The 24242-nt window shown below is 39.9% G+C and overlaps 2 protein-coding genes across 2 annotated transcripts in view; one reads left to right on the top strand and one right to left on the bottom strand.

Annotated features, from left to right (window-relative positions):
* The window catches only part of LOC139953975 (histone-lysine N-methyltransferase SETDB1-like), a 66330-nt gene that overhangs the window by 31112 nt on the left and 10976 nt on the right, over positions 1-24242 (top strand). Inside the window, exons 18-33 of the mRNA XM_071953593.1 lie at positions 1080-1166; positions 1684-1828; positions 3485-3607; positions 4328-4414; positions 5360-5544; positions 6396-6423; positions 6860-7008; positions 8224-8355; positions 10249-10373; positions 11248-11352; positions 12491-12633; positions 13300-13402; positions 13562-13660; positions 15461-15562; positions 17282-17601; positions 19001-19132. Coding sequence (XP_071809694.1) covers positions 1080-1166; positions 1684-1828; positions 3485-3607; positions 4328-4414; positions 5360-5544; positions 6396-6423; positions 6860-7008; positions 8224-8355; positions 10249-10373; positions 11248-11352; positions 12491-12633; positions 13300-13402; positions 13562-13660; positions 15461-15562; positions 17282-17601; positions 19001-19132 — 2065 coding nt within the window. The remainder of the gene's footprint in view (positions 1-1079; positions 1167-1683; positions 1829-3484; positions 3608-4327; positions 4415-5359; positions 5545-6395; positions 6424-6859; positions 7009-8223; positions 8356-10248; positions 10374-11247; positions 11353-12490; positions 12634-13299; positions 13403-13561; positions 13661-15460; positions 15563-17281; positions 17602-19000; positions 19133-24242) is intronic.
* Positions 19607-21230, bottom strand: LOC139953978 (uncharacterized). Its single transcript, XM_071953599.1, has 2 exons — positions 19988-21230; positions 19607-19656 (listed from the first exon to the last, which is right to left on the bottom strand). Exon 1 carries the CDS (start codon positions 21223-21225, stop codon positions 20359-20361), a length of 867 nt encoding a protein of 288 aa, XP_071809700.1. The 5' UTR covers positions 21226-21230; the 3' UTR covers positions 19607-19656; positions 19988-20358.

Raw genomic sequence — 24242 nt, 5'->3', positions numbered from 1 at the left:
TTACACTCATGGCCAATGGCCAAATTACAGTAAACATTACACTTTGTACAAGAATAGTTTACATACAAAAATAGATTACATACATGTACATGTATAAACAATAAGCACTTGGCCCTGTCCGTCGCGTCCCTTTCATTAACTCCAAGCATTTGCATGTCATTGAACACGGAGCTCTGCCTCATCTTGTGCGGTCGACCAATGGGTGTAGGCTCGCCCACAGTTACGTTGGTACACCTCTTGACCCAGTTGGCATCCTCCTTTCTCTCCACATGACCAAACCCCCTCAGCCTGTGCCTCCTCAATACGATGCCAATCCCCTCCACTCGGACTCTCCTCAGCTCCTCACTGGACAGACTGTCAGCCAGATACATCCCAGTGCCTTTAAGCCTCTGTTGATCTATACTTGATTTATTGTCTAAATTTCACAACCTCAACAACCAGACACTCAGACTTTGATTAGAGGGCTTTGAAATCTATACCAAGTTGGGCTTAAAAACGTCTAAAGAGCGAGGCCCATTTTCATAGAGCTGCTTAACAGCTTAAGCCGAAAAACTGTGCTTAAAATGTTCTGCTACAAGCAAAACAAAAAGGCAGGATACCAGTCATACATTTTACATGTGACTTATTATTTTTACTTGTAACTTTATTCTGTTTAAAGCATAATTTTATTGTATTAATTTCCATCAGTTATACTGCTACCAAGTTATACTGTTAAAAATTCTACAATATCCCATTTGGTTTACTTTTACCAAATCTACAACATCCTCTCAAGAGACCTTTATCAATAGACCTTTATCACATTGTTATGTACCCTATTTCAAATAACAGTAATGAATGCTAACAATCATTGCGCAAACATGGCACCAGACTATTATTACGTCCAGCATCAGTTTGGTTCCAATAAGTTGGAATGGAGTAAAATCAAGATGGCAACACCTTGATAACCTGTCTATTACACTCCATAACATCTTCATTACCATACACTTTAACAACTGTTCTTCTTTTCCCTTCTGTATTCCACCAAATGTGTTTTCTAGTTCTTTTGTGTTTCTTATTAACTGTTTATTGAATTTCTTTAGATAAAACCAGACATTCCTAAAGAAGTTGTGATTGGAAAGAGTACTGTGAGACAGAATCTCTTTCATCAGCCCGCTACAACAAAACAGGTAAATAATAGGCATCATAAGACTGTCTCAATGCAGTCAATGGTCAGTGCATACAAACTCAGGTATGGCCTTGCCCCTAGATATATCTCAGAATTACTTACTCCCAAAAAGCAACTACTTCTCGAGTTCTTCAATATGGGAATAAAGGGTAGCGACGAGTTATTAAACTTCTGTTTAAAATCGGCGTAGCCGTGCGATAAAGGCCCGAGCCGAAGACAAGGTCCTTTATCATACGGCCACGACCCTGCATGGTTGTAACGGCAGTAGGCCCGAGCCGAAGACAAGGTCCTTTATCATACGGCCACGACCCTGCATGGTTGTAACGGCAGTTTGAGTCACTACTCTTTTATTCCCATTCATAAATGTTTTTTGGGTTAAAAGGCGTTATGAAGTAAGGAACTCTGTAAAACTTGTCCGTTTTCCGTTGTCCTTGAGCCCTGTACGTGTTTTGCATATTTATGACTGAGACAGTCTTATATCTTAAAGAGTGTATCTTTTCTCATTTGGATGGTTATAGACTACATCCCAAGATGACAGTGATGAAGATGTGATTCTTATTGAGGACTCCACTCAACCTGCAAGAGTAAATAAGTCAATACATCATAGTTTCAGTCCCTCAGCATCACATCGGCTCCTACAACTAAGCAGGACATATGAAAAAGGTACATTAAGTAACCATTGGTGACACTTGCAATTAGCCAAATAATCCAGATTCAACTATTTCTCTCATGTTACTCTATTGATGAAAGTGTAGATTATTATTCTGAATCTACACTCAACTGTAGGTCTTAACGAATCTACACTTAACTGTTGATTCGTTAGTTACAAACCAAAGTAAATAGTTCAACTTCAGCAAAACACAACTGAAAACATGTTTTGCACATGATTATTATAAAATAATACTTCCTGTTAAAGGGAAAGTACACGTTTGGTAATTTCTCAAGACAAATATTAACTTAAATAGCCAATAAAGGATGATCTCAAATATATAGATATTACAGTTTTCTAACAGCTGCAGTCCATCCAGGAAACATAAAAAATATAACGAGTCTCTTACCTCACGTTAAACATGGTAAAAATGGGTTTTTCTCCAAAACGCTCCAAGCCAAATTTGGTGTGGAAATGCCAAAGCTGGAGAACCGTGTTCAAAACCGATGGGGGGTAATCGTCACTGGCGTCCAGGGTCATTATAATAGATAAGCCGCTTTTGACTCTTGGCTGAAAAAGCTGCGTGGCCGGGTGCATTTTTGACTCGAGTTATTTATTACTAAATACAAATTTTGAGAGTAAAATGGTTATTAACCGGTATCTGCGATGTCTATTTGGCCATAAAAAGGTAATGGTTGACATATTGAGATCATCTTTTATTGGCTCTTTAAAAACTGACTTGGTAATTAGCATTGGAGAGCTGTTGATAGTATAAAACATTGTGGGAAACGACTCCCTCTGAAGTAACATAGTTTTTGAAAAAGAGGTAATTTCTCACTAAAATATTAAAAGACTTCTAGCTAGAAGTCTTTTATTCCTATCTGAAAGCACACAAATTTGTCCAAGAAGGGTGTGTTTTCTTTCATCATTTTCTTCCAACTCCGATGACCAATTGAGCTCAAATTTTCACAGGTTTGTTATTTGTTTGCATATGTTGAGATACACCAAGTGAGAACACTGGTCTTTGACAATTACCAATAGTGTACCTTCCCTTTAAAGGGTTTGGGTACTTTTTGCAAGACACAAAATACTATGTCCACAGATTTACATTAAACTCACAGTATACAGTATAAAATAGTGGTAGAAAGCTTCCCTTAAAACATTACTTGCTGAAGTGCTTTAGTTTTTCAGAAACTAGTAAAACAATGCCATGTAAATAATTGTTGTCTTGGGAGAAAACAATTATTTTAGCATGTACAACATTTTTACCGGGACTAGTTCTAACGCTACTCTCTTGAAAAAAACATCGCTCTGTGATTTTCACTCTTTTTTTTCTCTCAAAAACTTGACGACTAATGAAGCTGAAATTTGTGTCATGGCCAAAAAATTGATCTACAAAAGTTATCAAACCCTTGATTCTACTTCTTCAGTATCATTTCTTACTTCAAATTACAAAACCGGTTTGTGTGAAGTGTTGAGATCCCCAGCCGTGACACTTGTGTCCTTAAGCAAGACACTTAACCATTGCTTCGTCTTTCGAAAGGGGCCTAAAGCCATTGGTTCCATGTGTTGTGTGACTGAATATTAACTATTTGTACCAAAAGAGTAGTACATGTATACAAATGATTCAAATCTCTTTCCTGATCGCTTGATTTGTTTTCTTCTGGCAGATAAACAACAAACAGCTAAGAAAAGTACATCGCACAGCCATGCTCATAACTTCCCAGGTTATCAACACGACAAGAAGCATAGACACAACAGCAGGCATAGTGGATACACTGATCATAGACAAGGTAAATACATGTGGGCAGATCCTAGCAAACATGGACAAGGCGCCAACAAATACCCTGTGAGGGTAGAGGTTGATGTTGTGTATGAAAAAGCCGTTTGTATACTCCCCAGGGAGCTGAGTGAGACTAAAAAGGAATGTTATTGGCCCAATGACCAGCCGTCGATTTCACAAAACTCTTCCTAACTTAGGATTAATCGTATGACTTGGGACGAGTCCCAATCCTGCACTGTAGCATGCAGACCTTAAGATTAATCCTAAGTTAGGACGAGTTACTCATCCTAACTCGAGATAAGGCCAGTCCTAACTCTTTGTGAAATCGACGGCAGAGGACTAATGAAAATCGCATTGAGATGGTTATTGTGAAATGCCCTACATGTATTAAAGAACTTGTGAATATTAATGGGTGCGTTCGATTAGCTTCCCCGTGTCGACCCGCGGTGCTCACTAGGGTGAGCCCCTGACAAGAGCTAATCGAACGATCACTCACCCTTTCGTGGTGACGTCATGCACCTAGGGCCAGCCCCAAGTGACCCACTCCACAAGCAGGGCACTTGGGGCTGACCCGGGTGAGCCCCTGGAATGACGCCAAAGCTACTCGAATGTACCGGGGGCAGATCGGGGTCGACCCAGGGAAACTAATCGAACACAACCATTGTTTTACATTCATTCTTTGCACAAGGAGTGAATAACAACTTGTGTTTAATTATCTCTATACATGTAGATCTGAATCGATATCAAGCCCACATGGCAAGCAGAGAATTAAACCGAGCAATGGACGACAAAAGAAGCTCCATTCAAAGGTTATTTGGTAAGTTTGTTTTCTTCTTGTGTCCTTAACCCAGGTAATGCAGCCTTGTTACTGATCTACTTATGGATGTTGTATCAAACAAATAATGAATGTAAACCATGAACCCTTAATAATAAAACCCTTGGAGCAGCCGAGGTGTGTGGGCGGAAGGACCAGCTTTATAGTTATTTTAATAACTACAAACTGTGTGGATCAGTGCTGCTGATTTTGTTGAACTACCCTTAACTGTAGTGATTCCTTGGTGGGTTAACTCAGAGTTTGACAAAATAGTGTGAGATTAGTCTATCTGGAACCATTATAATGTGCACAAAAAAATCCTATGAATACATGTTATCTTCACAAATGTGTAAGATATTTAGTGTGGGGGTCCAGGGGACATACAATTCATCTGTTCAGACCAATAGAACAAGAATTGTGCCCAAACACAGTTATTTACCCGTAACACAATCTGCCTTCCCTTCGTGTGCAGTGGGTCAAGCATGTAAATTTTTCCCATGGGTGCTCAGAGGTTATACACATGTACTATGTTTAATAAGCATTCATAAATACCCCAGACAGTTTCGCTACTCCTATTGTTGGCGAGCGTGTCACGTGGGGGTGTTTAAACGGTTGATAATGACCAGCTGGAGCTGTTTATAACTGGCTGGCTTCCGCGTGTCGGGCACGCAAGCTAACGTACGCCAATATTATCACGCAGAATGCAACTCATAGCTATTAGTAAACGGCCTTTTAAGAACTCGTCGCTACCCTTTTATTCATCGGCAAGTGATTATAGCAAACAGAATGATTCCAGAATGATAATGGGATTTACATTTGATGGTTATATACACGTGGGATGATTAATATGACTACTGGTAACTAAGATTTATTACCCACCTCAAGGATAAAACTGATTTAGTTTTCTCAAAGTTTAATTTGTTTTGCTTGATTGATTTGTTTTTCTAGTCCATCATAACTGTAGCTGGACCTGTGTTGCTCCCTATGTACCTGATGCTAAACGCAAGGAGAAGATTAAATCTCAGAACCCATTGCGTGTACCTGAGATGTATGGATGGGTACGTCGATTGGCTAAACAGAAAGGCTCAGGAAGGCGTCATGTTGTTTACCAAGCACCGTGTGGTCGCAGTCTGGTACGTATACACATATTACCCTTGCATAATGCGAAACGCTACACTCACGCGTACGTTTTCACACACATATAGAACAGCTTTCGTCCAATGTCATTTGCCTCCTTTGACCCCAATGAGGGCGCTTTTTTACCCCAGTTAAGGCGCTTTTTGAGTGTGTGACGTCACATGCAAGGGGTCTGTTGTCACAAACTAATTCACTCAATAATTGTTCTCAAATGTTTGCAGTCAGTAATTACTATACAAATAATGAATTTTTATAAGTGCAATTGTAGGATTTGAAACTTTGCATGGTTGAAATACGATGTGGAAATGTTTACAGTAACACCATGTAATGACTATCTCTAAATGAGTTGGGGTGGTTCTGAAAAGTTTTGTTGGTTTCAATTCGACGTTTCGATCAGTATGCTCTGATCGTCTTCTGGAGTGCAGTAGTGCAAACACTTTTTGGAAGATGGTATACACATAATGAATGTTAATGAGTGCAATGGTGCGAATATGTTCATGAGTTGAAAGATGGAATGTTCTATTCAACGAGGCGTAGATTCAGGCACCCGGGCGCAGTTATATAGTATGTGCCTAGCAGTTTATATCAAAGACAAGTGCATGCAATGATGTGGCATGCACCGTGCAATAGAACAAATCGGATCAAACGAAAAATGCTTGTTGAATTGAACAAAAAAATGCATGGTGAATGACAAAGCGTGCAATGGTACATTCATTTGCTATCTTGAACGGACTATTCTCCAATCAAATGGCAAGGGTCTGCTTGGATGTTTGTATATAAATAATCATATTGCATAAGTAGATGCAATCAAATTTAAAATGATTGTGTTGTTTATGTTTCCTTTCAGAGAGACATGCGTGAAGTAGATCGCTACTGTGAGTATGACTAAGTACAATAATACTTATGTTTCATACAGTGTGCACTTTCCTTACACATCTCTTGCTAATTCTGTATTCTGGTTGGCTAAAAACAAATGATCAATTAAGGTTAACTAATTATAGTCTAGTGCATAAGATTTGCGCCACTGTGAACAAGACTTACGTCAAAACATTGTGCACGCATTATTTCCATGGACAGCTACAAACATGGGTGCTTTCAGAAAATTAGGTTAAACTTCTCTTAGAAGTGATCAGTTTGTTTGGTTTTTTGGGGGTTTTTTCTCTCGATAAGCAGGAAAGACTGTTCATTTGTATGTGCTTCATAGGGTTTTGAGTGTCAGTTGTTGTTTTGTTTTTGAATCATAAATCTTGGTCAACTTCATTTTGACTCGCCCTATGCTTACTGGCTCATCATGTCTGTGTTTATTTGCAGTAACCGAGACCAAGATGACTGACTTGAGTGTAGATCTATTCAGCTTTGATCAATTTGTCATCACAAAATTGTGTAAATATCGTAACAGTCAACGACCATTCCTCAAAATTGCAGACATTTCAGAAGGCGCTGAGCCTGTACCTGTATCGGTAGGTATATTATATATACATGTTTATCCTTGTAGACAGCTCACAATAAAAATCCTGAACCTGTGGGAAATGTTAAATGGTATCTTATAAACAAAATAAAAATGGCTGCACAACTTAATCAGAAAAATAGCAATAATACATTTTGATATGGACAGGTATGTATACATTACTTGAAGGCCCCATTAAAGATTTTCCTAGTTTCAACGACAACATTTTGAAACTATACATGTACATCCTTTTCTCTACCATGTACATGTAGTTGGTGAATGTATCTGCCTGATTTTAGTCAATAAGCCATTTGTGAGTTAGAATAAGTTACCACTTAAATTTGAATAATGTCTTTGTACAATGACTTGCTTGATTGCAATGTATTGCTTACATTTGAATTCCTCAGACTATAGAGACAGTTGCTATGTCAAATGATTCGGGGCAAGCTTTTGCCTAGTTACGTAAGAGATGGTGACCACCCGAACACAATTCTGAATGAATGTGTAAGGCACAATGGCACCAGGGTTTGCTCCTCTGGAGGTTGCTCCGAAGCTTGCCCCGAATCATGTGACGTGGCAACTGTCTCTATAGTCTGAGGGATTCAAATGTAAGTGGTACATTGTGACTAAGCAAGTCATTGTACCAGACAAATCTTACACACCAATGGCTTATTTTATATAACTGACATACAGATCCTTGTCATTTGATTGGTGGAACTTACTTCACGTGACATTCACTATTACTCCCATCCGCACCGGTGATCAAAAAGACCTATTCGCCCATGGGGAATAGCATATCCCATTCAACAGTTAGGATCATCCTTGTTCCCAATGTTTTTGAGCAGTCCAGCGCCGCCGCACCGCTGCTAAAACAAAGGAGCACCTGTGCAAAAGGTTGTGATCCGATTTGTGCATTGGTTGTCTGTAATTTGTGTGATTTTTCATAATGTTATACTTACATGTTAAAATACATCAAATGACAAGGATCTATATGTCAGTTATATTGAACAAATTTTGAGTGGCTTTAATTCGTGGAATGGAAGGAATATTATCGCTTGGTAAAATTTGGACTGTTCCATTTCACTCGGATTCGCCTCGTGAAATGGAACAGTCCAAATTTTACCTTGCGATAATATTCCTCCCATTCCATTCTGAGCCACTTAATATTTGTATAATATGAATTGATGATGCAGTCTTATAATCCTAGTTCATGTTGATTACCATATAGTTGGTCAATGTATATGACCGTGAGCAGCCACCAGCAGTCAAGTATATAGCTCACCGTAAACCTGAGAAAGGATCTAAGATCATCACCGATCCAGGCTTCCTAATCTGCTGTGATTGTACAGATAATTGCAAGGTCAGTTTTAACATTTCAATAGATAGATTGCAAATGGCTGTCGCAGAGTGGACCGTTGCGCCACTCTACTCAGACCAATATCATACATAAAACCCAGACACAAAAATGGAACACAGTGACACCAGATTAGAAATAACAAAGAAACTACAATTTAATGGAAGTACCACACAATAATTTAGCTTCAACAATCTTCCAGTTTTGCACCTTTACATTCTCCACAGCTTAAGGCAATCCGTACAATATGAATTTCATGCATAAGTAAATAAGTTTACGAAAATAAGTTCGCTCAGAAGAGTGGACCCCCAACCCCTTGTCATCATCGGTAGCCCCACGTAAGTCTTCCCGCTGAAGGTTGACCACGCCTCAGAGGACCGTTTAGACCAAGTTTGGTTTAGCGTCACGGGAACTCCTGTAAATGTTACATTAGGAAGCCCTTTACTACAAACAATTCTATTTAAACCTGGTAAAGCTACGCCTTCACAAATTTCACAATGGCCATACCAAAAAGATCAATTAACAACAACAATATGCTTTTATAACGAAAGTTTATCGATGAATCTTTTAGGCAAACAATAATCAACTCTTTAGGCAAAACAATAGTCAATGGCTGCATGCATTTTAGAACAAGGGACATTTTTAGTGAATAACCCTTGGCTTGATTAAATCCCCGTAAAATTAGTTTAAAGTTACTCACAATGCCTTTGGCTTCGACACCGCTTATCCTTGGGTCCGAGATTCCCGGGAGGATTTGCGTTGCTGATGGGCCTTATAAAACACCCGCCGGACCCCTACCCATGCTAGACGGGTTGACACGACACAGCCTCAACGCTGGGCTAGCTGTCCGCTGGTGTTCACACCCAAACAGTACCCTTCTCAGCACCCGCAACGCAAATCTCAACCACAATATAAAATTCCTTTGGTTTTATAGTGCACTCTACGAAACCCATTACAAAAGCATCCCAAATGCATGACGGGACATTCCAACCATAGCGATTCAAACAATTATTGCCCCTCCCATGTTATGCCTATAACAATGCACATTAACTATCAGCCATTTAAAGAAGTAATTTTCCCACATACTGTTACAATGGCATCATCGGACTCAATATTTGCTGAATTGTGCACGGGTGAAGAGCTACCATTGGCTGAGAGTCACACGCAGCGGATACACGCGTACACTTTTCCATTGTTAATACATCAAAGATGGCAGTCGATGTTGCGTTTTGCAACCCATCTATATCTTGGTGGAAATGAATCAAGAACTATGATGTTGACATGTGGCGACGATAAATCTTTCAAATCTTACATCTTGCAAATCATGAGATTGCAAATTTAACATGTGCAATCACCATTCTCCGCTTAAAGCGAAGTGAGCAAAAACTTAATTCGAGTATGTACACGCTTATGCAATAATTCCCTGCTAGCCTATGAAAATAGACTTGACAGAAGCGCTGAATTCCCTGCTTCTGTAAATGCCAATTCCTTGCTTACTGTAAGCAGAACCAGGATATATATTTGGTTTGCGGTAACACCATGTGTAATGTCTACTTGCCAGGTAGATTTTGTTTTTTAAGAGAACTGTCTTGCTGATATTCTTTTTCCGTGGAGTAGATTTTTCAGACTTTTGGGTAACTTCTCAATTATGAGAAGAGCTATCCTGCTTTTGTTAAGCTTACATGTATACATGTAGGAGCAATATTAACTTCACTACCACAGTAGAGTGAGTTCTTAATTGGTCTCAAATGTTTCGACTACCTTGCTCTAGTCATCAGTCTTAAAGTAAGCAGAACCACGAAATTGGGCCCAGTGAGCTTGTTTTGAGTTTAAATTCTTTACATGTTTGTGAAAACTTAACTGTTGGTAATAGCCCAAAATATTTTCATAATTGTTTAGGACAATCGTAACTGTGCTTGCCGGAAACTGTCTGTTGAATCAGCAAAGGCCTTACCTGAAATCAACAAGGATGTTAATGAGATAGGCTATAAATATAGACAACTACACAATCTAGTATCTACAGGGTAAGTTAACAAATTCCCATCTTATCATCATACAATTATTTCTTATTAGGTGTTCGGGCAATAAGCCAGAAAACTTCACAAGGTTAATATATATTTGGTTTGCGGTAACACCATGTGTGTGTCTACTTGCCAGGTAGAGTTTGTTCTTAGAGAACTGTCTTGCTTTATTCTAGTGCCGCGGAGTAGATTGTTCGAGTGTTCGGGAGACTTCTCAGCTCTGAAAAGAACTGTCCTGCTTATTAACTAATACCTGGGCGGATGGTATAGAATAATGCAAGACATTTCTCTAAGAACAAACTCTACCTGGCAAGTATGTAGACACACGCATGGTGATACCGCAAACCAAATATATGTTGATACCTCACCATGCAATGCCTCAAACCCTATTCACAAAGTTAGATTTACAAAAGAAGATGTAACTGTTTCGTCACGATGACGTCTTCAGGTTTTGGAATTCATTAAACCAAGTTTTAATATTTGTAAAATCATAACTCCTGAACCCACATCGCTTTCTTTGAATATTTAAATCTTTAAAAAAGAGATTTTTGGTTGTCTCTTTTTAGGGTTATACAAAGATAGTATAGGGGTTCAATTTTAATCGTGTGTGTGACATAACGTGAACTCTACTGACTTTTAAGTTAAAAAGTTATGGTTTTTTTAAAGTTTTTTTTACAATGTTGTAGTCTTACAAGGGATTGGTCTGTTGGTAACAGACATCTGTTCCACCAGTGCAAATACTGTTGGTTCCAATCACACCCAAGTAATTTGCCTGCTGTGTTTTTGTAATACTCAAACTATCAAACTGGTTTTGGTAACTATTTTGAAGGCACACAGTTTTACCTGAACTCTCAATTTATTTATTGTTTGCATCCAGAATATATGAGTGTAACAGTAAATGTTCTTGCTCCAAGCAATGTCACAACAAAGTAGTTCAGAATGGTCTTCGTCTGCGCTTACAGGTCTTCAAGACTGAAAAAAGGTAGGATAGCCATTATGGTTTGGATGATATACATGGGACTGTACCAGCTTGTCACCTTTGTCACAGAGCAGCCATGTTTACACAAAATAAATAAAGCAGTGTTAGGGTTTTCAGGCATCAGGGGTTAATGGACCCTTTTCATGAAACAAGCTAATTACATGTACGCATGTGTACAGACCCTGTTGGATGGCAAATGCTATACAGTTATGCACTAAGCAGGCGCACAATCGTGTCTGTGTCACTCAGCCATTAGCCGTGTACAAAAGTGCGATGTTCCCTCATTTTTGTCAACCAAAATGTTAGTGCGCACTCGCTATTTGCAATTTGCATATTTCATGAGGGTCCATTGTATTGATTGTTCTTGCTGTGTTGTAGTAGGTATTAGCAATATAAGATTGCAAACGAGACATCATAGTGCTCTTGCCTTTATGTTTTGTTTGTAGTAGTCCCACATCTGGCAGGAAATACTGTATGTTACAGCGTCAGGAACGTCACTGGGTGATGGACATGTGCGCTATATAAGAAGCCACAATTATTATTATTATTTTTATTACTGTTTGCTGATTGAAGGAAGAGATAGCAAACTGCAACATTGTAATGTACATGATTTGTTTCCTTCAGATAATAAGGCAATGTACAATGTACAAAATATTGGAATGTGTGACATACATGCTTGTATGGTGTTTTAGTAACTCTACTCAGTTGATGTTGCAAGACTTTTGAGACGCTGGTGGCAGCAGACATAACGATCCCTTTTGCAGCTCTGAGTATGTGCGCACATGCTCAGTATTGCGCAGGTAGATCTGAGTACGCGCACATGCTCAGTATTGCGCGAGTAGGTCTGAGTACACGCACTACTGGCAAGAACTGTTAAAAGGGACCATCCAAAAGTCTCCCATTGATACTTTTCTTTCTAATGGAAATCACTGTTTGATACACACCAAACTAATGAAAAACATTTCTTCACAAACTTTTGACCAATCTATCTTTTGACTTCTAGCGCGTCCAGTCGCTCCTAACTGTTTCAGACGTCAAACTTGTTATGTACTTCATTCAGAATTTGGTTCAGCGTGACTCTGGAGCGCCTGTCTGAACTGGGTGTTAATTGATTATGTTTTGTATCAATCCCTGCTTACAGAGGATGGGGTCTACGGTGCTTAGATGACATACCACAAGGAGCCTTTGTCTGTATCTATGCTGGCCAACTATGGGGTGCTGAAGAAGCAAACATTAGAGGCCAGAAATATGGAGATGAGTACTTTGCAGAGCTGGATCATATTGGTGGGTACTTTTATCTAGGGTGCATTTGATTAGCTTCTCTGGGCCAACCCCGGTCTGCCCCTGATATCCTCGAATAGCTTTGACATAATTCCAGGGGCTCACCCGGGTCAGCCCCCAGTGCCCTGCTTATGGAACGGGGCACTTGGGGCTGGCGTGAGGTGTATGTTGTCACCACGAGAGGGCGAGTGTTATTGTTCGATTAGCTCTTTTCCGGGGCTCAGCCGAATGAGCACCGCGGGTCGACCTGGGAAGCTAATTCAATGCACTCATAGCGTTTTACACCTTAACACATCCGAAGGGCAATTCAAAACACTGTGAGAAACGGCTCCCTCTGAAGTGATGTAGTTTTCGAGAAAGAAGTTATTTTCCATGAATTGTATATTGAGACCTCAAGTTTAGAAATCAAGCATCTGAAAGCACACAACTTCGTGTGACAAGGGTGTTTTTTTTTCTTCCATAATAATCTCGCAACTCGGGCAACCAATCAAGCTCAAATTTTTTATGTTGAGATACACCAAGTGAGAAGACTGGTCTTTGACAATTACCAATAGTGTCCAGTGTCTTTAAGCAGCTCTATGAAGATGGGCCCAGAAGTTGAATGTGATGCTCTTAACCACTCGGCAATGTCACAAATAAAGTATGACATGTTGTTGATGTTGATTGCAGAGATTGTCGAGAATAGCAAAGAGGGATACGAGAGTGATGTAATGGAAGATGAAGGGATATCAAAGGATTCTAGCTCATCAGCCTCAAGCAGCTCAGAGCAATGGTAAGTCAACATCATGTCAAGTCTTTGCAAAAGGAATTACATGAAGATAACAGGTGTGAGTTGCAAAACAAAAAGGTTGTTTTATTTTGAAGGATTTGGGCACTTTTTGTAACACAAAAAGGTTCTGATAATGATAGTTTTTGTTGTTGGTATTTGCAGCCTATCATCTGATGATGAATATCATGTAGGTTCTGATGATAGTGATATATCATCTGTTGCTGTAGATGTGGAGAACCATTCTGATGATAGTGTTGTTATGTAAGTATAGCATGCAGAGGCTACTCTCATATTTCCACAATCTGCAAATAGCCTGTTGTACCAGGCCCAATTTCATGGCTCTGCTTACCGCCGAATTCTGTGCTTATGATCACGATTCCCCGCTTATGTGCAAGCGCCAAAGCCTTGTAAGCGTAGAATGCCTAGTGTTGTTGAGTACACACGCACAGAAGCCAAAATTCACCGCTAGCTCGTGAAATACGCTTGCCATAAGCACAGAAGTCCATGCTTCCTTCCGTAAGCGCCAATTCTGTGCGGTAAGCAGAGCCATGAAATTGGGCCCAAATTGCAAGTTAGTCAGGATTACATAATTGACAAACTCATTTGTGATGTGGTCAACCAATTAGTCCTGTTAAACCCGGTTCATACTTTCTGCAAATGCTTCATGCAAAAGGGAGCGTGTGCCGATTATTATGATACTAAAATTCACTTTTTTTTCCTTTTTTTTTTCCTTCTTTTTTTTAAAAATGTTATATCTTATTTGATATTGGCACCTTCCTGATAATTACATGTAACATCAACAAGTAAAAATGTAAAAAGGTGTAATTGTTTATGCCCCAAAAGTTGAGTCTGATAAGCGTTAGTGTCGTTCAGACTGTGTATTCATTCAGTCGATGCGGAGCATCGGATGATGGCCCTCCAAACACAGTGGTCCTCCATTTCTGTACGCAGCTCTTCCCGACGCAGTCCAGAGTCCCGGCACAACATAGGTGGTTTGTGGTCTGTGACCTTGAGTAGGGGCCCATAGCACAAGCTTGCTCACTGCTAGCTCATGTGTATTCCATAAGAGATTATTCTCGTCCCCTTGTTTAATGCATCCAAATTGGTGTGAAACCTTTTTGTATTCTTTTCGAATGCCCTAAATATTTTGCTCTTTGTAGATTGGTACTTGTGGTTTGATCGTATCTTAAACAGCCAATAATGGATGATCTCAAATATATAGATATTACAGTTTTCTAATAGCTGCAGTCCATAGGAAACAGAAAAAAAATATAACGAGTCTCTTACCTCAAGTTAAAACATGGTAAATTTCTGAAAACCGTGGGGTCAAACAAACCCGCCCGACAAAGGAATCGTGACGTCAGTGGCGGCTATTTGATGTGGAAAATAGCGCCATCAGTTTGCCAAAGCTGGAGAACTGTGTTCAAACCCAATTGGAGAAAATCGTCACTGGCGTCAAGGGGTCATTATAATAGATAAGCCGTTTTTGACTCTTGGCTGAAAAAGACGCGCGGCCGGGTGCATTTTTGACTTGAGTTATTTATTATTAAATGCAAACTTTGAGAGTAAAATGGTTATTATCGGTATCTACATGTACGATGTCTATTTAGCCATAAAAAGGTAATAGTTGAAATATTGAGATCATCCTTTATTGGCTGTTTAGTACTTGAAGTTATGAAGTTGAAGTTGATGTAAGGTTTTCATGAGCTTGTTATCTCTAGCACCTCCTTGCTCTTTGTACAGACAATCCATCTACATGTACCTCTACCTGTTCACAGAAACACTGGTTCTACACAATAGGGAGGTTTCACACACCTACGGATACTAATAATTATTTTGAGTAATTACCAATAGTGTCTACTGCCTTTAAGTTCATCATTTCTTTATCTGCACCAAACGATGTGTCCGTTTTCAAGACCTAACTACTTGTTTCCTTGCGTTCATAGGTATTGAATCAAATTACTTGTCTCATTTCTTTTTAAGTGCTGTATAACACGTTGTGTTTAATAACGTGACAACTTCCCTGTTTATTCCTCATGGTAATGGTTGCCATAACACTAGGGTCAAAGGTCAAAGTGGTGATAGCACAGCTACTAAGATGGTGTTTCGTAGACAGCAGCAATCTGAGCAAGGAACTGGTAGCATGGTTGAGGGAAGTTGTTGGTAAGATTCAATGTATGTTGGTGTCATGTTCACCTCCAAAAACCCCTTGCTAAAAATAATAATATCAAAGTCTCATAGCGCACGTATCTACCAAACAAGGTACTAACAATAAACAAACTTTCAGAAAGATGAATTCTGAGACCCAATTATGTAGCACCTAATAAGGGTTTAAAAGGTGCTACGGCAGATACAGCGCCCAAGCCAGGAACACCGGGGCAACCCCTTCTCTTTTTGTTAAGTACACTGGGTTCTTTTACATAGACATACTGATGTTGGTGTTACAGTCTGTCCCTGTGTTTGTATTTTTTGTGGGTTTTCTTAAAGGCACTGGAAACATTTGGTTATTGTAAAAGACTTGGTGTACATGTATCTCAACATACACGTATGCATAAGATAACAAACCTGTGAAAAATTTGAAGTCAATTGGTTGTCAAAGTTTTGAGAGAATAATGGAAGAAGAAAACAATCCTTGTCACACAAGTTGTGTACTTTCAGATGCTTGAATTCGTAACCTCAGCTGAGGTCTCGCATTCAATTCGAATATTTTAGTGAGAAATATATTTCAGACGCAGTCGTTTGTCACAATGTTTTATACACTCAACAGCTCTCCATTGCTTGTTACCGCAAGTAAGTTTTTATGCTAACAATTGTTTTGAATAATTACTAACATGACCAATAGTGTCCAACGCCTTTAAACTTGTTAATACTTTACTGTTACTGTTAATTCTATGTTCACACATCATGCTCTTTATAACCCATTCTGAACCTAAAACTTTGGATGGCGTAACAATGCTGCACAATAATCCTAGTATTCCATTTTGGATTTACCCATACACCGATGTTTGTTAGCACCGATGTGTGTTAGCACCGTAGAACTCAGTACTTTCCCGAATCCTGTGAACAAAATATCACAGGCATGTAAAAAATAAAAAATTCACAGGACTTGGGAAAGTACTGAGTATACAGTGCTAACACACATCGGTGTATGGGTAAACACCAAAATTAATATTCTTTATCCCCGATGCAAATTTAACATCTCTTAAATCCTAGTATTATTTTGTTAATAATGAGTTTTATATTGACATTGAAATGGCACGGTACTTGGTACAGCATCAACATAATGATAATGCTATGGTTATGGCTGTATTGTTACTAACCTCACAGTGATCACATACATCACATTTAAGCATTTTCCACACAGTATCTCTTACATGTGTACACTGTAGTTATTCCAGTGGAATACAGCCCAGGGGAGGCCCCAGTTTGTTTTTTACCCCTTTTTTCTTGGCAAAAGTTCACACTGTCCCAGCCTTGGTCCCTAATCCACAGGGTTCTGACAGCAAGGATAACGAGTATCCCTAATAGCCCCTGTGCTGTGTAAAGGAAAAAGGTCTCACTTCAAAACATAGCTCTTTCAGGAAAAATACTGAATTTTAAAGCGCCTTAAGCATCACTGAGTGACGGGTATGAGTGCTACAACACACTGTAAGAAGCTGCTTTTATTATTATGCTCTATCTGTACTGCAGGTTACTACCATGTAACATGTACAATGTGCATGTACAGGTGTACATACATGTATATAGTGTTTTGATTTTGTTCGTTCTTACAATACCAGCCTGTTAAAGACCCAGTTGCCTACTCTTTTATTCCCTTATTCCCTCAGCGATACTTAGATTACATGAAATGTAAATGTTTGTTTGCTGTTATCAATCTTACAGGTCAGTAGAGTTTCCTGAGAAAGCTTCGTCTCAGAGTAAAGTTGAAGCGTGGGTAAATAGTACTCTATCAGACCCAGTAGATACACCCACAGAGGAGAGTGGAAGGGCAACAGGTAAATCAGATGCTCTGGTTGGCTCCTATGGGCAGAGAAGTGGACTCAATGACTACAGTACAGATAGATCAGCAAAGAACTCAACCAGCAGTCAAGAAAGCAAATCGGTTGCTAGGAAAAGTTCAGGGGCTAAGAAAGAACAGAGTGCTGTCAAGAGAGGAATGAAAAAAGAAAACTACAGGGAAGGGGCTGATGAATCCAGTAGAGGTAATTATTATAATAATGATGGTAACTGGTTAGTATAGACCTTTATCACGCTGTCACCATCTTGGTTATGTTCCCTGTTTCCAATAACAGTAACGAATGCTAACATTCATTGCGCAAACATGGCACCAGACTTATTATTTCGTCCAGCCCCAGTTTGGTTACAATGAGTTGGAATGGAGTAAAATCAAGATGGCCACACCGTGATAAAGGTCTACATTTACAGTGTCTGTGTCAAAGTGCTTTACATTATTGCCCCGGTCATTGGTTTACTTGCTTTGGTTTACTTTGGTGCTGAGGCTTGTCGCTTCAGCTTATGTGTCCCTTTTTACTGCATTGGATTCGCGTTGATAAGGGCAGTATTTCAGCGGGTGGTGTATCCAATGTTTTTTAAGTTCTGACTGGAACGATTGATGAGGCATTAATGGTGATTTCTGGAAGGTTGCGCCAACTATTTATGCTCTGCACTGAAAATGGCATCTGCCTCTGCTTAGATTTGCAGTGGGGCTTCCTTATTTTGAGCCTGTGTCCCCTTGCATAGCCTCAAATCCATGCATGATTTTGTATAGTTGAAGAAGATCATGCTAATAACATTCCTGTAATCTTTCTCAGCTCCCCTGAGAGTGTAAAGAAATAAATTTATTGTTATCAAACACTGTAAAATTACAGTTCTCATTCTCTTTTCGATACGTGTAATGGGTTATTTTATGCGTTACACAACACATGGGACCAATGGCTTTATGTCCCATCCGAAGGATGAAGCAATGGTTAAGTGTCTTGCTTAAGGACACAAGTATCAGGGCTGGGGATTCGAACCCTCACTCTGCTGATCAGAAACACCAGAGTTTCTGTATGTTGAAAGTGCCTTGAGCGTCACTGAGTGACGGATGCACGCGATACACATTAGAAGCCACTATTATTATTATTAATATTATCATTATCATTATCATTATCATTATCATTATCATTATCATTATCATTATCATTATCATTATCATTATCATTATCATTATCATTATCATTATCATTATCATTATCATTATCATTATCATTATCATTATCATTATCATTATCATTATCATTATCATTATCATTATCATTATCATTATCATTATCATTATCATTATCATTATCATTATCATTATCATTATCATTATCATTATCATTATCATTATCATTATCATTATCATTATCATTATCATTATCATTATCATTATCATTATCATTATCATTATCATTATCATTATCATTATCATTATCATTATCATTATCATTATCATTATCATTATCATTATCATTATCATTATCATTATCATTATCATTATCATTATCATTATCATTATCATTATCATTATCATTATCATTATTATTATTATTATTATTATTATTTTATGATTTCTAGATTCATCGACATCTTCAATGATTAACTATGGCTACAACACAAGTCCTGGTAAGGTGCTTGACCATAACCAGCTTGAAGCTTTCAAAAGACGCTCCCTTACTGGCAGACTACACATGCGCAAAAAATCTAAAGGTCAGTATTTAGCTGCAATGTAAAGTCATAAAGTCATAAATGACGGGTCTTTGGGTCACACCAGGTCATGGTGTTACCGCATGGTGTTACCGCAAACTGTTCCATATCGTATTTCCACCATGCAAAGTTTCAAATCCTACAGGTCTTTATAACGGATAAAAACCAAAAACCTTTATTGTTGAGAGTATAACACCTTTATAGTGGCCTGTCATGGCCTAGTGGTTAAGAGCAACTGGTTCAAGCTCTGGTGTTTGGTAAGCAGAAAGTGGGTTCGAATCCTGATCGTGACACTTGTGCCCTTAAGCCAGACACTTGATCATAATAATAATAATAATATTTAGAAATTTATTAAGCGACATATAGTGGTCCAGCTCAAAGTTCAAATCAACACACAATTTGTTGTTTGCTAATATCAGTTTATTGGATCCAGCTTCTCAATTCCAACACAAAACATCTACTTCCAAACTTCTGTAATCTCTATGAAATCGTGAAACCGTAAACCGCAAACCGCATAAACCGATTAGCTGTAATAAACCACAAATAAATAACACTTATAAATATATTGTTTAACAAGAAATAAATAAACTTTGGAACAAATTAACTGTTTTAAATCATTAATCCTTGCAGTGTGAAAGGGTGAACACAATTGGAAAAACAATAAAATGTAGTACAATTGAAATTTGGAAAATCTACTACTGTGAATACTTGCACAAAATCCTAAAATGAGCTTCCAAAGTACATCAAAATTTACTGATTAAAGGTCTCTCAAATCTCTGGAATGACAGTATCAAATATAAATAAGCACAGTATATTCCACATTTACTAAAATGAAACAAAGCAAAAGATTTAACTCACCAAAAGTAACAGCACAAATTGCCACACTGTCTGCCTGGCCACTATAGACTTAACACATATGTTCACTGTATGAACTCCTGTAGGCTAGTGAGCCACACCTTACCATGCTATAGCACTGCCAGAGGTCAATGTTCACTCAAGCAGGCACAAACTGATTTGCATAAGCCTGCAACTCTTAAACTTTACAAAAACTCTGCTGGGCCTAGAATTTGGTCCTTACATCCCCGCCCCTCAATTGTGGCTCTACACAATGAAATAAAACATTAATATAAGACCAAATTTAAAACAAAGTCCAAAATAGTTCAATAATGTCCAAATCGAGTTCAAAATGTTCACTGACTTGCGAAACTTTTAGACAGTTCATTGAGAATCTAGCCATCACAGTCGGCTTCCAGAATTAAGCAAAGCTTCTGCACTGGTCGTTCCATCAATGAAGTGGCTGTTTTCACTTTAACCATACGTACCAGACCCTTGGAGTCCTCCTTAGTACTAACGACTCTTCCCAAGGCCCATGATCCTCTAGGTGCGTTGTCAATTAGCAGGACGATGTCACCAATCGAGACATTCCGTCTTGGTTTCAGCCACTTCTGACGCTCTTGAAGGAGAGGTAGATATTCAGACACCCATCTTTTCCAAAATAGGTCAACAAGGTACTGGACTCTCCGCCATCGTTTGCGTGCATAACAATCATCCTTGGAGAATTCACCCGGAGGAGCACCTGTATTGTGAGCTAGCAACAAGTCGTTTGGCGTCAGTGCTCGCAAGTCATCCGATTGTGTTGAAGAAGCAGTAATTGGACGGCTATTCAGGACGGCTTCCACTTCACATAGCAACGTGTGTAGGCCTTCATCGTCAAGTCGGTGCTTAAGCTCATACAACAGTCCATACATTATCTTTCTCACCGAACGAATTAATCTCTCCCACACTCCCCCGAAGTGAGATCCTGTAGGAGGGTTGAATTCCCACTTGATGCCTTTATCACACAGGGTATCTCTTATACTGGATTGCTTAAGCTTAGCTAGCTCCTGACGTAACTCCTTCTCGGCTCCCACCAGATTTGTGCCATTATCTGACCTGATAAACTTCACCATTCCTCGTCGGGCCACAAACCTTCGAATTGCGTTTACGGCAGAATCAGTGTCGAGCGAGGAAGCTACTTCAAGGTGAACTGCACGAGAAGAAAGACATGTAAATATTACTCCATACCGTTTCACTGCTGCTCTGCCACGTTTCACCATCAGCGGCCCAAAGTAATCCATGCCTGTGTTAGTGAATGGAGGCTGGTTAGCTTCAAGACGCTCAGTTGGTAGGTTTGCCATCATTTGCTCGATTGGCCTGCTCTGATACTTCCTACAGGTTACACATCTGTATGCAATCTTCTTGGAGGCGCCAGTTGCTCCAAGTATCCAGTACTTTCTTCTCACATGTGCAAGCATCGCATTTTTCCCTAGGTGACCTACATCTCTATGTGCCTCGTAGAGTAGCAACATTGACACCGGTGAATCCTTTGGTAGAATTATTTGATGTCTTGCGCTGAACTGAAGAAAGACTGCTCTGTCAATCCGTCCTCCAACTCTCATGATTCCATCTACTAATATCGGACTTAGCTTGTAGACAGGGCTAGATTTAGCAACACTTTGATTTGCTCCCTTAGTGCCTTGTAGACAACTCAGCTCATCTGAAAAGGCCTTTCCTTGAACATACTTAACCAAAGCAACCTCAGCGGCCTCGAGCATGTCAGGAGTCAGGTGAACTACAGGAACCATTTTGTCATCACGCTTGGTGTCATTTCGCTGTGTCTTAAGTTGTAAGAATTTGCGCTTGGCAAACAACACCCATGCCATCACTCGTCTAAGTTGGTTCCAGCTGGAGTATTTGGTCAGCAACCTGTCGTATATTGAGGATGATTCATCAGCGACGACTGCACCACTCACTGCTTTGACTCCTGGGTCATCAACATCACTTTGAATCAGAGCCTGGCTCGGCCAATGTTCTTCATTTTTCCATAAGAACTCGGGACCTTTCAGCCAGCGTTGATTACTCAAGAAATTGTTGACCCGTAGCCCCCTCGAGGCATCATCCGCTGGGTTGACCTTTGTCTCTATATATCTCCACTGACTAACATTAGAACCTTCCCTGATCACTTGCACTCTGTTGGCTACGAATGTGTGGAGACGGGTCGCATCATTGGAGATGTATTTCAGAACTGCAGTACTATCTGTCCAGAAAAATGTGTCGTGTATCTGATCATCCAACTCATCCTCCAGCATCTTGTTTATGCGAACTGCCACGGTCGCTGCTGTCAACTCCATTCGTGGCACAGTCACCTTTTTTAGAGGAGCGACTCTAGACCTTGCGCCCAAAAAGGAGCAGTGAATATGTCCCTTAGTAGTTACCTGACGTAGATAGGACACGACCCCATAACCACAATCGCTAGCATCACTGAAGTTGTGTATCTGACGTTCGGCAGCCTCAAACTTCAACGGCTTATAGCATCTCGGTACCATCATTTCTTCAAGCTTTGGAAGATCCGTCAACCATTGATTCCAAACACGCAAGTCATTTCCTGTAACTTCGGCATCCCACTCGATATTCTCCTTACACAACTTCTGCAGCAGGTTTTTGACTGGTAGAATGACAGGACAAGCAAATCCCAAAGGATCATAAACAGAGCTTACGATTGACAAGATGTTCCTTCTCGTAGGATCCTTGGTCGTCACTGAAATCTTAAAGCCCAACGAATCCGATTTCACATCCCAGCTAACACCCAATGCTCTTTCACGAGGCATCTGTTGAAAGGAGTGATTCACATCTAGCTTGGGCCTTTTAGTAGAGTCACTTGCAGGCACGGCTTGCATCACAGCGTCGTCATTGCTGATCCATTTGGTTAGATTAAACCCTCCTTTCTTACAAAGTGCTGTCAGTTTGGTGATCAGATCAACTGCATCTTCTGTGGACTTGACCGACTTCAAGCAGTCATCAACATAGAAATTTCTAAAAATCGTCTCTGCTGCTACAGTGTTGCCTTTGTCGGTATCGCTCAGTGCTGTGAGCCTTAAGGCGTAGTTTGAGCACGATGGAGATGACACAGCACCAAAAAGATGAACCTTCATTCGATAGGGTGTAGGCTCCTTACTTAAATCTCCATTCGGCCACCAATAAAAACGCAAATAGTTCCTCTCCTGCTTGGGGACGTGAACTTGGTAGAACATCGACTCAATATCACCCATTATGGCCACACTTTCCTGTCTAAATCTCAGCAAGACACCGATAAGATGATTCGTCAAGTTCGGACCAGGAAGAAGGAGATCATTCAGTGCAACTCCATTATAACTGGCTGTACAATCAAAAACAACTCTAACCTTGTTGGGTTTTCTAGGATGATATACGCCATGATGGGGTATGTACCAAACTCGTCCATCTTGCGTGTCTACCTCAGCTGCGGGCACTTCTTCAGCATATCCTTTGTCCAGGACGTTCGATATGAAGAGATTGTAATCGTGGTGGAACTTTTGATTCCCCTTCAACTTCCTCTCCAGGCTTATAAGACGCTTCAATGCCATAGCAGAATTGTCGGGCAGACGTACATCTTTCTTGAATGGCAGACTAATTTGGTAGTGACCTTCGACAAACTTACATGAGCCGCCAACCTTCTCCATGAATGACTTGTCTTCGTGGGACCATTCCCGTTTGTCATCGATCGTACGTTCTGGAAAGTCGTAGTTGAGGCTTTCTCTTATTAACATGTTGAGCTTCTTGATCTCCTCGTACCTTTTAGCGGCAACATCCACAAAATTCACAGAGAATGGTTGACAATTCCGAACTGACCTCACAACATTCCAAGCGATCCATCCAAGTGCTGTCTTTGTTGCATGAGGGCTACCCCGCGGTCCCGTTCTAACTTCCAACGGTGAGTACGCATCAGGAACATTGTTACCAATCAATAGGTCGATGCCAGCATTGATTTGTGGCATATAGACATCTTTCAAGTGTTTCCAGTGAGAAACATCATCGTGAGTAGGTATGTGATGTCGCTTAACAGGAAGTTTATCCTTGGTGTAGACCCTCGGAATATTGACTTTGACTGTAGAACTACCATTTAAACACCGTACTTCTAAGCCTTCAATCAAGTAAGTATCCATGTTGTGCGGCTCTCCCATGGTGTCCAGTCTAATGTGCATTCGTCTGCCCACGCCACATAACTTCTTCATCAGAGATTCACTGCAGAATGACACGCTACTTCCAGGATCCAGGA

Source organism: Asterias amurensis, chromosome 22 (genome assembly GCF_032118995.1).
Source record: "Asterias amurensis chromosome 22, ASM3211899v1".
Classification (NCBI taxonomy): domain Eukaryota; kingdom Metazoa; phylum Echinodermata; class Asteroidea; order Forcipulatida; family Asteriidae; genus Asterias; species Asterias amurensis.
The sequence above is the reverse complement of the archived record's forward strand: the minus strand, read 5'-3'. Positions and strand labels throughout refer to the sequence as shown.

Bases quoted from the DNA above. Each gene is read 5' to 3' on its own strand.
- LOC139953978 (XM_071953599.1), bottom strand. From the start codon at position 21,225: ATGGTGAAACGTGGCAGAGCAGCAGTGAAACGGTATGGAGTAATATTT.